This window comes from Spermophilus citellus, assembly GCF_964194105.1.
Source record: "Spermophilus citellus genome assembly, chromosome: 3".
Lineage (NCBI taxonomy): Eukaryota > Metazoa > Chordata > Mammalia > Rodentia > Sciuridae > Spermophilus > Spermophilus citellus.
This window is the reverse complement of record NC_138184.1, coordinates 212,526,682-212,541,674: the sequence shown is the minus strand read 5'-3', so window position 1 is coordinate 212,541,674 and position 14,993 is coordinate 212,526,682. Positions and strand designations below refer to the sequence as shown.

Here is a 14,993-nt window from a genome sequence, read left to right as displayed (position 1 = left end):
ATACAGTAGGAAGCGGGGAGGGGAGCACATTGGAACTTGATCTCTTTCAGCTACCAAATGCAGCCCACCAAGGATTCATTCTGACAAACAAAAAACCATTCTTGGCAGAGCTACAGGGCACAGGGAGGCTTCTCAATCTAGAACACAAATGATCTCTGCTATAAACATGCAACACTGGGAAATGCATTTTAACAAAAAAGTCATGATCCAAGATGAGAAATAACTCGAAAATTTAGGCAAAAGAATCTGGTAGCTTGAAAATAGTCAGTTCACATTAATCCTCTTTGTACATTAATGTATTATAACCAAGAATGCTATGATTTTCAGTACTCAAGTTAGTAGTAGACAATGCAAGAACCTCTGTTTTCAGGAACAGAAGTACTCTTTTGGAAAAATATGTTGTTTCGGACTTGTCTGAGATACAAATCCTCAGCCAGGCAGGATGGCACATGCCTGTAATCCCAGGGACTCTCAAAGCTGAGGCAGGAAGATTGCAAATTTGAAGCCAGCTTGTGGAACTTAAAGAAACCCTGTCTCAGAATAAAAAATAAAAGGGCTGGGGATGAAGCTCACTGGTAGAGCACCCTAGGTTCAATTCCCAGAACCCAAACCAAACAAACAAGAAAAGAAAGGAAGATGTGGATGCTCTGGCTGCCCGCTCATCTTACTACACTGAACCCATACCAAGTCATCATTTTTGCCTGAGCAGGGGAGACATGTCGAGCCAGCCCTAGGGCAAGACTACACTGGCAGCAAAAAAGGCTGGCCCTCTCCAAGGACCAAATTTTTAGATGGGCTGTCTTCCTTTTCTTCAGAAGAAAAAAAAAAATCACTAATTTCTGTCCCAACTTCAGAAGGGTGCCAAGATTAGGATGCAGGTTAGACAGCCTTCCAGATTCTTGCATGAGAAGTTCTGGATCACCAGTTAACAATGCCAAGAAAACAGGTTCACTAGGTGGCCCCGAGCTTGAAGTGTGGGGTTGTTAAAAGTAATTTTACACCATTTCCATAAATGTCACCTCTGTTCACATTTATTTTAGCCAAGATCTGAAAAAGAATAAGACCAAATTGTATCAGAAAGTATAAGCAAAAATCATCATTTTATCAAAATCATTTTTATATCCAAATATTAGGAAGCCAATAAGAGTCCAAAGTACCTAACTAAATGTCATTATTGCTTTGTGTGCTAAAGCACACCATGCTGCTAGAGGACCCTCTTGAAGTCAAAATCTAGATGAGGGACAGGGAAGAACTCAAGTCCAGGATCTGGAGTTGTCCTAAGACATGATGACCACCTGGGGTGGAAAACTTAAGAGGCCAGTTCTATTCAAAAATGGTCAGGACTGCATCCTGGCCATAGGTTTGAAATTCTAGGAATACATGACAGCTGCATTATCAACCTGTGTTGTGGTTTGGATGTGAAGTATCCCCAAAAAGCTCATGTGTGAGACAATGCAAGAAGGTTCAGAGGAGAAATGATTAGGTTGTGTGAATTTTAACCCAATCAGTGAATTAATCCCCTTGGTGGGATTAACTGAGTGGTAACTGAAGGTGGGTAGGGTGTGGCAGAGGAGGTGGGCATTGGGGGTGTGGCTTTGGAGTATATATTTTGTATCTGGCAAGTAGAGTCTCTCTCTGCTTTTTGATCATCATGTGAGCTGCTTCCCTCTGCCACACTCTTTTGCCATGATGTTCAGCATCTCTAGGAGCCCCAAGAAATGGAGCCGGCTGTCTATGGATTGAGACCTATGAAACCGTGAGCTCTTAAACTTTTCCTCCTCTATACTTGTGCTTGTCAGGTCTTTTAGTCACAGCAGCAAAAAAGCTGACTAAGACAACCTGCTATCTGAATTCTAGAGGATTATTAGTTGAAGAATGGCACTAAGATGAAAGGCTACAGTTGAGGATAACGGATGGAAAGCAGCCATATTCCATGTTTTTATGTATCACAGATATGGCCAGCTGGGAGCAGACCAGTTCAACTTTTCAGCCATCTTCTTCGTCTAATCCCTAGGAGTTCTAAATTAAATACTGAATGGAGAGCAAGTAGCAGCAAAGATTTCAGACTTTACTTCCTTCAAATGTCAATTTTAACTATAAAATGAATATAAGTAAACTAAATCCACCAAAGAAAACCTGAAAAATGATAAATAGCTGTAATAGCTATTAAAATTGTCAATTTTTTATAAGACTATCACTGAAATGGCCTACCCTGACTACTCTGTACTATATACTATAATATTTTGCCCTTAGCTGAATAACACAAGAATGTGACAAACCCCAATATACCACTCCCTCTGCCAGGTGAATAAATCATATGCACTATATTCTACATTCCCCAATGCCAACCTTCAATTTAAAGACAAGGAGAAGTGTCAGGGTGGTAAAATGAGTGCAGTCCTCTGAGTGTTAACAGGAATACAGGAGTACAAGACTAGTTGAGACACCAGCCTAAAATTTATCAAACACATGAAAACACTTGGAGATGTCATTTTCAGTCACAGAACTTTATTTTTAAACCAACCCTATGTACCCAACAATTAAAGTTCAAAAAACTAAAAACCCAAAATGAACATAAACAGCCATAGTTGTCTATATTGTACCATTCTAGTGGCCAAAGAAGAATTCTACTGAATACCAAACAAAAGATGACTCTGGACTAGAGAAAGTTAGGGGCCTTGCTTCTGCTGTTATTGTAGTGGCTGCTGGCCTTCCTGAAGGACCCATCTGTGATTTTCCCATTAAATAAATGGACCTGTGGTCTTAATGACCAAAGGATCCCCTTTCCTAGAGGAAAAGACTAGTAATAAATACTTACATACAGTGTATTATCTAGTAGTATTCCTATCATTTCAGAAAGTCTTATTAAATAAAAGGTGAACTACTTATTGAAATAGTGCCTATCCATGGTGACTCGATAATGATTTACTGAACAATAAATACCTTAAACTTCATCTCCACCTGTTACTCTTCCAACTCAGAAACTAACAAAACAACCTCAATTAAACGCCCCTGGTTACTAATTTGTGCCTAATTCAAACAGGCCTAGCAAGAAAGCTAACTCCTAAGACTAATGCCATTAGTTCTTAGGTACTCTAATGCTTCATCCCAGCCTGGATAAGTTATCTAGTTACCTATACAAAATTCTGCTGCACAATCTATCCCTGGAAAAAAAATATGGAAAATCAGGGGGAAAAAAAGAGAAATCAGCACCCATAACACACTGCATGCCATTCCTTCTGTGTCTATTTTTAGGCAGTACTTGGAGACACTATGGGACTTTTTTCACTTTTCCTTGATCATCCACTTTCTTAATGGCTTGCTGGATAGCCTCTTGGTCACCCAGGAACTGGTGAGGCCCAACAGCACGCAGGTTTTCATCCAGTTCCAGGAGAATTGGGACTCCAGTAGGGAGAGTAATGTTAATAATGTCTTCATCTGAGATACCTGTTGAGCAGAAGAGAAAGGGACAAGTGTTAAAAACAAACTCCAGAGGGAGTTCTGTTTAATTGTTTAACTGCACATTGACTTAGTTCCATATTAACTGTTTGGTTGAAACCAGGCCAGGTGCTGTGAGGGTTTCCAACTACAATTTCATAATGCTGGGAACTTTCTAGAAATTTAGGGATTCACATCAAGTGCTGAATCTTAAAACAGTATATAACTTCTGGGGCAACCTGCTCCTGCCTAGTTACATGTGGAAGGAATTGAAATCATCTTTTCCACACTGGTCTTAAAATTAGGACTTTCCATTAATGTCTGAATCTAGTTCATTTGATGGGAATGTGGCTGGTTTTCAAACACTAAGTGAGCTTGGAAAACCCCAGGAATTCAAGCAGGAATTCTCCCCCAAGGCTTAGGGAACATAGCCTAGGGGAATCAGGAAAGAACTTTACAGTATGCTTTGTAAACAGCCCTCATTCTCCAACTGTCCCTTTACATCCCACCACTAGGAAGATATGCATAATGGACAGGTCACCTTTAATCCTTTTTTAAATACAAGTAAATTGTTGGTAATTCAATCTGAAGCAGAAGAATTACCATAGTTATAATGGTCACTGTGGTAATAACAATATTTTCATTATTACAATTACTTTTAACAAACAGCTAACATTCTGAGCACATACTACATGCTAGGTACTTTTCTTTTTGTGAGACAATTTCCCTAAATTGCCAAGGCTGGCCTTGAACTTGCAATCCTCCAGCCTTAAGCCTCACAGGTAGCTGGGTTAACAGGTATGTACTACCATGCCTGGCTTACTTATTGTAAGTACTTTATATGTATTATATGAGGGTATAAGTTACTGTTTTCTCCATGTAACAATTTCTGGCACACAGAGGTTAAATAACTCAAGACCACACAGAGCAGCAAATGGCAAAACTTGGATTAAAACACAGAAGTCTATACCTGGGCTTCTCCAAGTTCAAAACAGAAAAACAGAAGATATGAGAAAAAAGATGGAGCAAACTAAAAAGCAACTGAAAATATTCAAATTATTTACTTTAAAAAAACAATTGGTTGGGCACAGTGCTGCATGCCTATAATCCCAGCAGCTCAGAAGGCTAAGGCAAGTTCAAAGCCAGATTTAGCAATTTAGCAAGGCCCTAAACAACTTTGTGAGATCCTGTGTCTAAATAAAATATTTAAAAAGGGCCAGTTTGTGGCTCAGTTGTTAGGTGCTCTTGGGTTCAATCCTCCATACTCCAAACAAAACAAAACAAAAATTCAAAAAACATAAATGCTCTATAATCTCAGTGACTTGGGAGGTTGAGGCAGAAGGATACCAAGTTCCAGGCCAGACTTGACAACTTAATGAGACCCTTTCTCAAAATAAAAGATTAAAAGGGCTGAGTGGGATGTAACTCAGTGGTAGAGGGCTCCTGGGTTCAATCCCCAGTAGGGGCAGGGGAAGGGGGACATAAGTGTTTTAATTACATAGACTTCTAATCATATGTTTCTATTCCATAAGATAGGAAGGATCTAGGCAGAGCAAATTGTGAGACGAGTCCAAGGTTGTCCTTAATTGATGGTGGCAGAATAAATTATTACTAGTTAACTATAAGTGCACTTTGTCATTTTAATAAGTCACTGGTTATAACTATACCAGCCAAGAGCCACAGAATCAATGCACTGAATCCTTACTCAGTGGGATGGCTCTTTATTCCAATTTCAGGTCTAGGACCAGAAGAGCTACCTACCTACTCTTATGTACAAACTATCCAAATTAGAACAACTACGAAACAAAAGAATCCTAACTTGTAAGAGATTGTCTCTTCCAAGTGTGCCGGCCAATCACCTCCCCTCAATATACTAACTGTAAAGTTTTAGGTAAAAAATTTCTCTGGGCTTCCAATCCCTCTGTCAAGTTAAAAAGAGAAGAAAAAAGAAACACATGCTTTACCTTTCTGAGCATTACCAAAGGTTGTGGGATAAGAGGACTAGCTTAAAAATGAACATACAGGGAAAAGTACCCATTTCTTCTACCCCTAACAGGTAGAGGACTTAAAGGGAAGACTGTTTGCCCTGCCCTCATCTCATGTTGCAATCTTACTCAGGATTATCCCCACAAACTAAAACTGGCAAGAACAGATGCATTCAGACAGGCACCCAGCTGGTTAGCTGGGAGATGAGCGCTCTAAATTCTAAAAGTCCTCTGCCTCCACTGGGTCAGGAAATGTCTGCTGGCTGTGCGGGAGGGGAGTTCAATAGTATGTGGTTTAGAGCCAGGGCACCATTGGAACTTACAATCCAGCAGTTCTCCCTCCGAAATCCAGGGAAAACTCTGGAAGTCCTCAGTCTTGACTCACCCATCTAACCAGTAGCTGAGTACAGTACTCTAGAGAAGAACATGTGTGACTTTGGGCAGGATTTTACCTCCAATGAAATGAGGGAGGATAGTTTCTTCCAAAACCAGAGTTTCTCTATTTCATACTTAATGGTTAGGAAAAGCAGAGACATCTTAGAGGTCTGAGAAACACAGGGACACCAAGTACTTTCTATAATCATCTGTTGTGCAAGACCATGTTTTATCTGTTTCTAGAATCTATAAGCCTTGGAGAGAAAAAAGAGATTTCATAGATGTCTCTAACTAATCTGGTTTCATAGGTCTTAGTCATGGTTGGCTGGCTCTATTGCTCTGAGCCTGAGGTAAGGCAGAACATCATGGTGGATGGGTATGACAGGAGGAAAGCTGTTCAGCTGATGGTAACCAAGAACCAGGGAGGGAGGAGAGGCAGGGACAAAACAGAGTCTAAGGTCATTCTCCAGTTACCTACTTCCTTTAGCCATGCCCCATCTGTCTACAGTTACCACCCAGTAGTCCATACAAACCATTAATCTACTAAATGGATTAATGCACTAACAGAGTTTTAGCCCTAATCATTGCCTAAAAGCCCCACCTCTGATTCTTGCTTTATTAGGGATCATGCTTTCAAAACATGAGCTTTTCAGGGAACTTTTCTAGGCCAAAACCATAGCAGTCCATCAACTAATAAACAGATAAATTAAATGTCACATAGTCATAAAAAAAGGAATATTATTTGAGAATAAAAGGAAATGAAGTACCCCATCCTGCTTACGTGCTAAATAAAACATGCTAAATAAAAAAGCCAGTCACAAAAGGACCACATATTGTATGATTCTATTAATATGAAATGTTCAGAATAGGCAAATCCATAATGACATAAAGTAGATTAGTTACCTACAGTTAGGGGGAAGTGACATAATTGTGGGTGGTGACAGCAGAAGAGTACATGAAGGTAATGAAAATCTAATTAAACATCTATCTTCTCAGTCATCATTTCTTTATAGTGAAAACATTTAAAATCCTTTCTTCTAGTTTTTTAAAGATATATAGTACATATCTGTCATCTCTTGCCTCTCTACTGCACAACAGCACACCAGAACTTCTTACTTATATTTAATTATAACTTAGTACCCTTTGGTTAACCTTTCCCCACCGGCCTCCGAAAATAATTTAAAACTGATTGTGGTGGTGGATTTACAACTCTGTGAATCCATATCCACTGATTCCTCACCCATGGATTCAATCAACCAGGAATGGAAAAGACTTTTTAAAATATAGCTATATCAAATACGGATAGACTTTTCGTTCTTGTCATTATTTCCTAAACAACATAGTACAACAGTATTTACATTGTATTATGTATTATAAGTAATCTAGAGAAGACTTAAAGTAGATAGGAGGATATGTGCAAATACTATGTCACTGTATATAAAGATCTTGAGCATCTGCAGATTCTGGTATCTGCAAGAATCTCTGAACCAGTCTTTTATGGATACCAAGGGACAAATATATACTAAAAAGCAATGAAGGGCTAGGTCTAGGTTTAGCTTAGTGGTAAAGTGCTTGCCAGTGTGCATGAGGCCTTGGGTTTGACCCACAGTACCATGACAAAACTAAAAATAATAAAATAAAAATCAGAGGTCAGGCCCAGCAACCTGCGGAGTGACAGAGCTGCCCCACGCGCCTGCAGGGTAGGCGGACCTGCGACCCACCAGCACAACAGGTCCAGCGGCCTGAGGAGGGGCAGGGCCGCCCCCTCCCCCAGTGCCTGCAAGGTCAGGCCCAGCAACCTGTGGAGTGACAGAGCTGCCCCACGCGCCTGCAGGGTAGGCAGACCTGCGACCGACCGGCAGAGCAGATCTAGCGGCCCGCCAGCGTGGTAGACAGATCACCCCAACTGGAGGAGGATCACAGCCACTACCTGCCCTGCAAAGGAGATTTTTCAACTATACAAGAGCAATATAAATAAATAGAGGGAAAATTTCAAAAACACAACAGTTTCACCAAGCAGAAAGAAACGCGAGCAGTATGAAAAGACAAGGAAAGAAAGGACCACAAGCAATGCAGGTCAACTCAACTCTAGAAGAGGTAATAGCTGCAACAGATGGAATGTCAGATAAAGAGTTCAGGATATACATGCTTCAGATGATCTGGAGTCTCAGGGAAGACACGAGACAGCAAAATCAGACAATGAAAGATCACTTTGACAATGAATTACATAAACAAATCCAAGAAGCAAAAGATCAATTACACAGGGAGATAGAGGTAATAAAAAACAAACAAATAGAAATCCTAGAAATGCAGGAAGCAATAAACCAACTTAAAAACTCAATTGAGAATACTACCAGCAGAGTAGATCACTTACAAGATAGAACATCAGACAATGAAGACAAAGTATTTCAACTTGAAAAGAACATAGACAGCTCAGCAAGACTGCTAAGAAACCATGAGCAGAACATCCAAGAAATATGGGATAACATTAAAAGACCAAACTTAAGAGTCATTGGGATACCGGAAGGCACAGAGCTCCAAACCAAAGGAATAAACAATCTATTCAATGAAATAATACGAGAAAACTTCCCAGACTTGAAGAATGAGACAGAATCCCAAATCCTAGAAGCCTACAGGACGCCAAATGTGCAAAATCATAAGAGATCCACACCTAGACACATTATAATGAAGATGCCCAACATACAGAATAAGGAGAGAATTTTAAAAGCTACAAGAGAAAGGAAGCAGATTACATTTAGGGGTAAAACAATCAGGATAACAGCTGATCTTTCAACACAGACTCTGAAAGCTAGAAGATCCTGGAATAACATATTTCAAACACTGAAAGAAAATGGGTTCCAACCAAGAATCGTGTATCCGGCGAAATTAAGCTTCAGGATGGAAGATGAAATTAAAACCTTCCACGATAAACAAAAGTTAAAAGAATTTGCAGCTAGAAAACCAACTCTTCAAAACATCCTTGGCAAAACATTACAGGAAGAGGAAATGAAAAATAACAATGAAAACCAACAATGGGAGGTAGGACAGTAAAGGGGGGAAAATAATCAAAGAGGAAAACAAATCAGGTTTAGTAACATTAATAAACAAATATGGCTGGAAGAACAAACCATATCTCAATAATAACCCTAAATGTTAATGGCTTAAACTCACCAATTAAGACACACAGGCTAGTTGAATGGATCACAAAACAAGATACAACAATATGCTGCCTACAGGAGACGCATTTGATAGGAAAAGATATACATAGACTGAAGGTGAAAGGTTGGGAAAAATCATATCACTCATATGGACTGCGGAAACAAGCAGGAGTGTCCATACTCATATCAAATAAAATAGATTTCAAGCCAAAGTTAATCAAAAGGGATAAAGAGGGACACTACATACTGCTCAAGGGAACCATACACCAACAAGACATAACAATCATAAATATATATGCCCCAAACAACGGTGGTGCTATGTTCATCAAGCAAACTCTTCTCAAGTTCAAAAGTCTAATAGACCACCATACAATAATCATGGGAGACTTCAACACACCTCTCTCACCACTGGACAGATCTTCCAAACAAAAGTTGAATAAGGAAATTATAGAACTCAATAACACAATTAACAACTAGACTTAATTGACATATATAGAATATACCACCCAACATCAAGCAGTTACACTTTTTTCTCAGCAGCACATGGATCCTTCTCAAAAATAGATCATATATTATGTCACAGGGCAACTCTTAGACAATATAAAGGAGTAGAGAGAGATAATACCATGCATCTTATCTGATCATAATGGAATGAAACAAAAAATCAACGATAAAAGGAAGGAAGGAAAAATCATGCATCACTTGGAGAATGAACAATAGGTTACTGAACGATCAATGGGTTTTAGAAGACATCAAGGAAGAAATTAAAAACTTCTTAGAGTTAAATGAAAACACAGACACAACATATCGGAATCTATGGGACACATTGAAAGCAGTTCTAAGAGGAAAATTCATTGCTTGGAGTTCATTCCTTAAAAAAAGAAAAAAACCAACAAATAAATGGTCTCATACTTCATCTCAAAATCCTAGAAAAAGAAGAGCAAAACAACAGCAAAAGAAGTAGAAGGCAAGAAATAATTAAAATCAGAGCTGAAATTAATGAAATCGAAACAAAAGAAACAATTGAAAAAATTGACAAAACTAAAAGTTGGTTCTTTGAAAAAATAAATAAAATCGACAGACCCTTAACCATGCTAACGAAGAGAAGAAGAGAGAGAACTCAAATTACTAGCATACGGGATGAAAAAGGCAATATCACAACAGACACTTCAGAAATACAGAAGATAATCAGAAATAACTTTGAATCCTTATACTCCAATAAAATAGAAGATAGTGAAGGCATAGATAAATTTCTTAAGTCATATAATCTGCCCAGATTGAGTCAGGAGGATATAGACAACCTAAACAGACCAATATCAATTGAGGAAATAGAAGAAACCACCAAAAGATTACCATCTAAGAAAAGCCCAGGACCGGATGGGTATACAGCAGAGTTTTACAAAACCTTTAAAGAGGAACTAATACCAATACTTTTCAAGCTATTTCAGGAAATAGAAAAAGAGGGAGAACTTCCAAATTCATTCTACGAGGCCAACATCACCCTGATTCCGAAACCAGACAAAGACACTTCAAAGAAAGAAAACTACAGATCAATATCTCTAATGAACCTAGATGCAAAAGTCCTCAATAAAATTCTGGCGAATCGGATACAAAAACATATCAAAAAAATTGTGCACCATGATCAAGTAGGATTCATCCCTGGTATGCAAGGCTGGTTCAATATACGGAAATCAATAAATGTTATTCACCACATCAATAGACTTAAAAATAAGAACCATATGATCATCTCGATAGATGCGGAAAAAGCATTCGACAAAGTACAGCATCCCTTTATGTTCAAAACTCTCGAAAAACTAGGGATAACAGGAACATACCTCAACATTGTAAAAGCAATCTATGCTAAGCCTTAGGCTAGCATCATTCTGAATGGAGAAAAATTGAAGGCATTCCCTCTAAAATCTGGAACAAGACAGGGATGCCCTCTCTCACCACTTCTGTTCAACATAGTTCTCGAAACACTGGCCAGAGCAATTAGACAGAAGAAAGAAATTAAAGGCATAAAAATAGGAAAAGAAGAACTTAAATTATCACTATTTGCAGATGACATGATTCTATACCTAGCAGACCCAAAAGGGTCTACAAAGAAACTATTAAAGCTAATAAATGAATTCAGCAAAGTGGCAGGATATAAAATCAACACACATAAATCAAAGGCATTCCTGTATATCAGCGACAAATCCTCTGAAATGGAAATGAGGACAACCACTCCATTCACAATATCCTCAAAAATAATAAAATACTTGGGAATCAACCTAACAAAAGAGGTGAAAGACTTATACAATAAAAACTACAGAACCCTAAAGAGAGAAATTGAAGAAGATCTTAGAAGATGGAAAAATATACCCTGTTCATGGATAGGCAGAACTAACATCATCAAAATGGCGATATTACCAAAAGTTCTCTATAGGTTTAATGCAATGCCAATCAAAATCCCAATGGCATTTCTTGTAGAAATAGAGAAAGCAATCATGAAATTCATATGGAAGAATAAAAGACCCAGAATAGCAAAAACAATGCTAAGCAGGAAGTGTGAATCAGGTAGTATAGCGATACCAGACTTCAAACTATACTACAGAGCAATAGTAACAAAAACAGCATGGTACTGGTACCAAAACAGGCGGGTGGACCAATGGTACAGAATAGAGGACACAGTAACCAACCCACAAAATTACAACTTTCTTATATTTGATAAAGGGGCTAAACCCATGAAATGGAGGAAGGATAGCATCTTCAACAAATGGTGCTGGGAAAACTGGAAATCCATATGCAACAAAATGAAACTGAATCCCTTTCTCTCGCCATGCACAAAAGTTAACTCAAAATGGATCAAGGAGCTTGATATCAAATCAGAGACACGGCATCTGATAGAAGAAAAAGTTGGCTACGACCTACATACTGTGGGGTCGGGCTCCAAATTCCTCAATAGGACACCCATAGCACAAGAGTTAACATCTAGAATCAACAAATGGGACTTACTCAAACTAAAAAGTTTTTTCTCAGCAAAAGAAACAATAAGAGAGGTAAATAGGGAGCCTACATCATGGGAACAAATCTTTACTCCTCACACTTCAGATAGAGCCCTAATATCCAGAGTATATAAAGAACTCAAAAAATTAGACAATAAGATAACAAATAACCCAATCAACAAATGGGCCAAGGACCTGAACAGACACTTCTCAGAGGAGTACACACAATCAATCAACAAGTACATGGAAAAATGCTCACCATCTCTAGCAGTCAGAGAAATGCAAATCAAAACCACCCTAAGATACCATCTCACTCCAGTAAGAATGGCAGGCATTATGAAGTCAAACAACAACAAGTGCTGGCGAGGATGTGGGGAAAAGGGTACACTTGTACATTGTTGGTGGGACTGCAAATTGGTGCAGCCAATTTGGAAAGCAGTATGGAGATTTCTTGGAAAGCTGGGAATGGAACCACCATTTGACCCATCTATTCCCCTTCTCGGTCTATTCCCTGAAGACCTTAAAAGAGCATGCTACAGGGACACTGCTACATCGATGTTCATAGCAGCACAATTCACAATAGCAAGACTGTGGAACCAACCTAGATGCCCTTCAATAGACGAATGGATTAAAAAAAATGTGGCATTTATACACCATGGAGTATTACTCTGCACTAAAAAATGACAAAATCATAGAATTTGGAGGGAAATGGATGGCATTAGAGCAGATTATGCTAAGTGAAGCTAGCCAAGCCCTAAAAAACAAATGCCAAATGTCTTCTTTGATATAAGGAGAGTAACTAAGAACAGACTAGGGAAGAAGAGCACGAGAAGAAGACCAACATTAAACAAGGATGAGAGGTGGGAGGGAAAGGGAGAGAGAAGGGAAATTGCATGGAAATGGAAGGAGACCCTCAGGGTTATACAAAATTACATACAAGAGGAAGTGAGGGGAAAGGGAAAAATAATACAAGCGGGAGGAATGAATTACAGTAGAGGGGGTAGAGAGAGAAGAGGGGAGGGGAGGGGAGGGGAGGGGGGATAGTAGAGGATAGGAAAGGCAGCAGAATACAACAGACATGAGTATGTCAATATGTAAATCAATGGAAGCGTAACTGATGTGATTCTGCAATCTGTATACGGGGTAAAAATGGGAGTTCATAACTCACTTGAATCAAAGTGTGAAATATGATATATCAAGAACTATGTAATGTTTTGAACAACCAACAATAAAAAAAATTTAAAAAAAGACAATAAAAAAATAAAAATAAAATCACTAAATTGTACACGATGAGTGATATAGATTGTATGTGAATTACACCAACAAAAAAGCTGTTACACAAGTACTAAACAGGTTCAGAAAGGTTAAATAAACCTGCTCCAGTCACAAGACTGTTAAGGCAGTCAAAGTGGAGCTGTTCCTAGATTTTGTTGCTGTTGTTATTGTTCATTTCCAAATCCTAGGGCTTACACTATAGTCATCTGACTTGTTTATGGTTATTTCCACCACCACAGAAGGAAAGAGGTGCAATGTTTATATTTTTTTCTGCTCTTGTGACAGGCTAGGTTCTCACTGGACACTAGCACCTGGTATTCCTAGGACTGAAAAAAGGCATAGACAGGTTTGGCTAGCTCTTGAAGTAGCTAACACAGTGGAATTGTGATGGGGCAGGTTTAGGGTACTGTCTGCATGACCCCAAAAAAGGTTTGAGGTCTTTGCAAAGGAGCTAGGGCACATGTGGGACCCACTTGTTTGTCTATGAATTCAAATCTACCTAGGTCCTCTCTTTAATAACATTCTCAAACTCACACCTATAGCTTCGCTAACAACCCACTTTTGTGTGAGTCCATTAAACAAAGGCCACCAGAAACATCATCTTTCACCTATAAAGGAAGAAGCACACAACAAAAATACTCTCTTTCCAATGAATAAAGTTAAAATTCCACTTTATTGACTCTTCAGGCCATTCACAGTAGACTAATTACTTTAAAAATATTTAAAATACTTAGACTGGTTAATAATCAGTCAATGAGACTTAAGCAATTGAAATTTTAAAAGAACAAATTAAGAAAAACCACAGTGAAGCCGTCACTCATTACTCAATCTTGGCATAAGCTATGTTCTGTATCCTAAGGAAGTTAAGCCAACAGAACTCCTGAGGCTAGACCACTGAATCTGCACTGGATTAAACCAAAGTGAATGAGGGGTGTATTATATAATCTTACTACAAACTCATTCACTGGGACATGACTTGAAAGCTAAAATGAGTGGCTAAGCTAGCATATCACCTATCTGATAACTGGCTTTTTTTTTTTTTTTTTAATACAGAGCTCAAGAATGTTCTACAAAGAAATATCACCAAGCTCTCACACTGAAACTACTTATCTCCATCGTGGTCCCTTTATAGACATCTATTCATGTACCCACTGTCTTTCTAGAATCTTCTTGTAAGGGGCACTTAGGAATTAACTGTGACCAATTTAAATGACTGGAATATTTCTAGTAAGAAAGTCAAGGATGTAACTCTACCTAGACACTCACTTCCAGAAAGTCAAATATGCATCTATAAGTGCCTCCCCCAAGTCACTATAATGAGAACAGTCACATACACTGTACATGGATGGCAGGGCTTACCACTGTGCCTTTTGTGAAAGGGCTTGTGCAAGTGCTAGCTTCTCCCATCAACACTACGAATTTCTTGAGAACAGGATCTATGTCTACTATATCTAATCCATTCCTATATCACCCTGGCTCTTAAAGTAAGGTCTTACCATTGCACCAATTTTTATAAATATTTGTTTGACTGCAAGTTAGCACTATTATGGGTTAGCTCCTAGGATCCAGAATATATTTAGTTATATGGTCCATCATATAGATACACTAAATAGACACACTCTGCATTAATTTATTTACTTATTCATTTATTTATTTTTGCAGTACTAGGAATTGAACCTAGGGCCTTACATGTGCTAGGCAAGTGCCCTACCACTGAGTTACATCCCCAGCTCCTGTTTTACTTTCATTTGGAGACAGGGTCTCACTAAATTGTC

General features: G+C 38.7%; 1 protein-coding gene across 1 annotated transcript in view; it reads right to left on the bottom strand.

Moving 5' to 3' along the window:
- Positions 1 to 2,613: 2,613 nt before the first annotated feature.
- The window catches only part of BPGM (bisphosphoglycerate mutase), a 29,111-nt gene continuing 16,731 nt past the window's right edge, over positions 2,614 to 14,993 (bottom strand). The window contains exon 3 of the mRNA XM_081287701.1: positions 2,614 to 3,447. Within this exon, the coding sequence (XP_081143827.1) occupies positions 3,272 to 3,447 (176 nt within the window). The 3' untranslated portion in view covers positions 2,614 to 3,271. The remainder of the gene's footprint in view (positions 3,448 to 14,993) is intronic.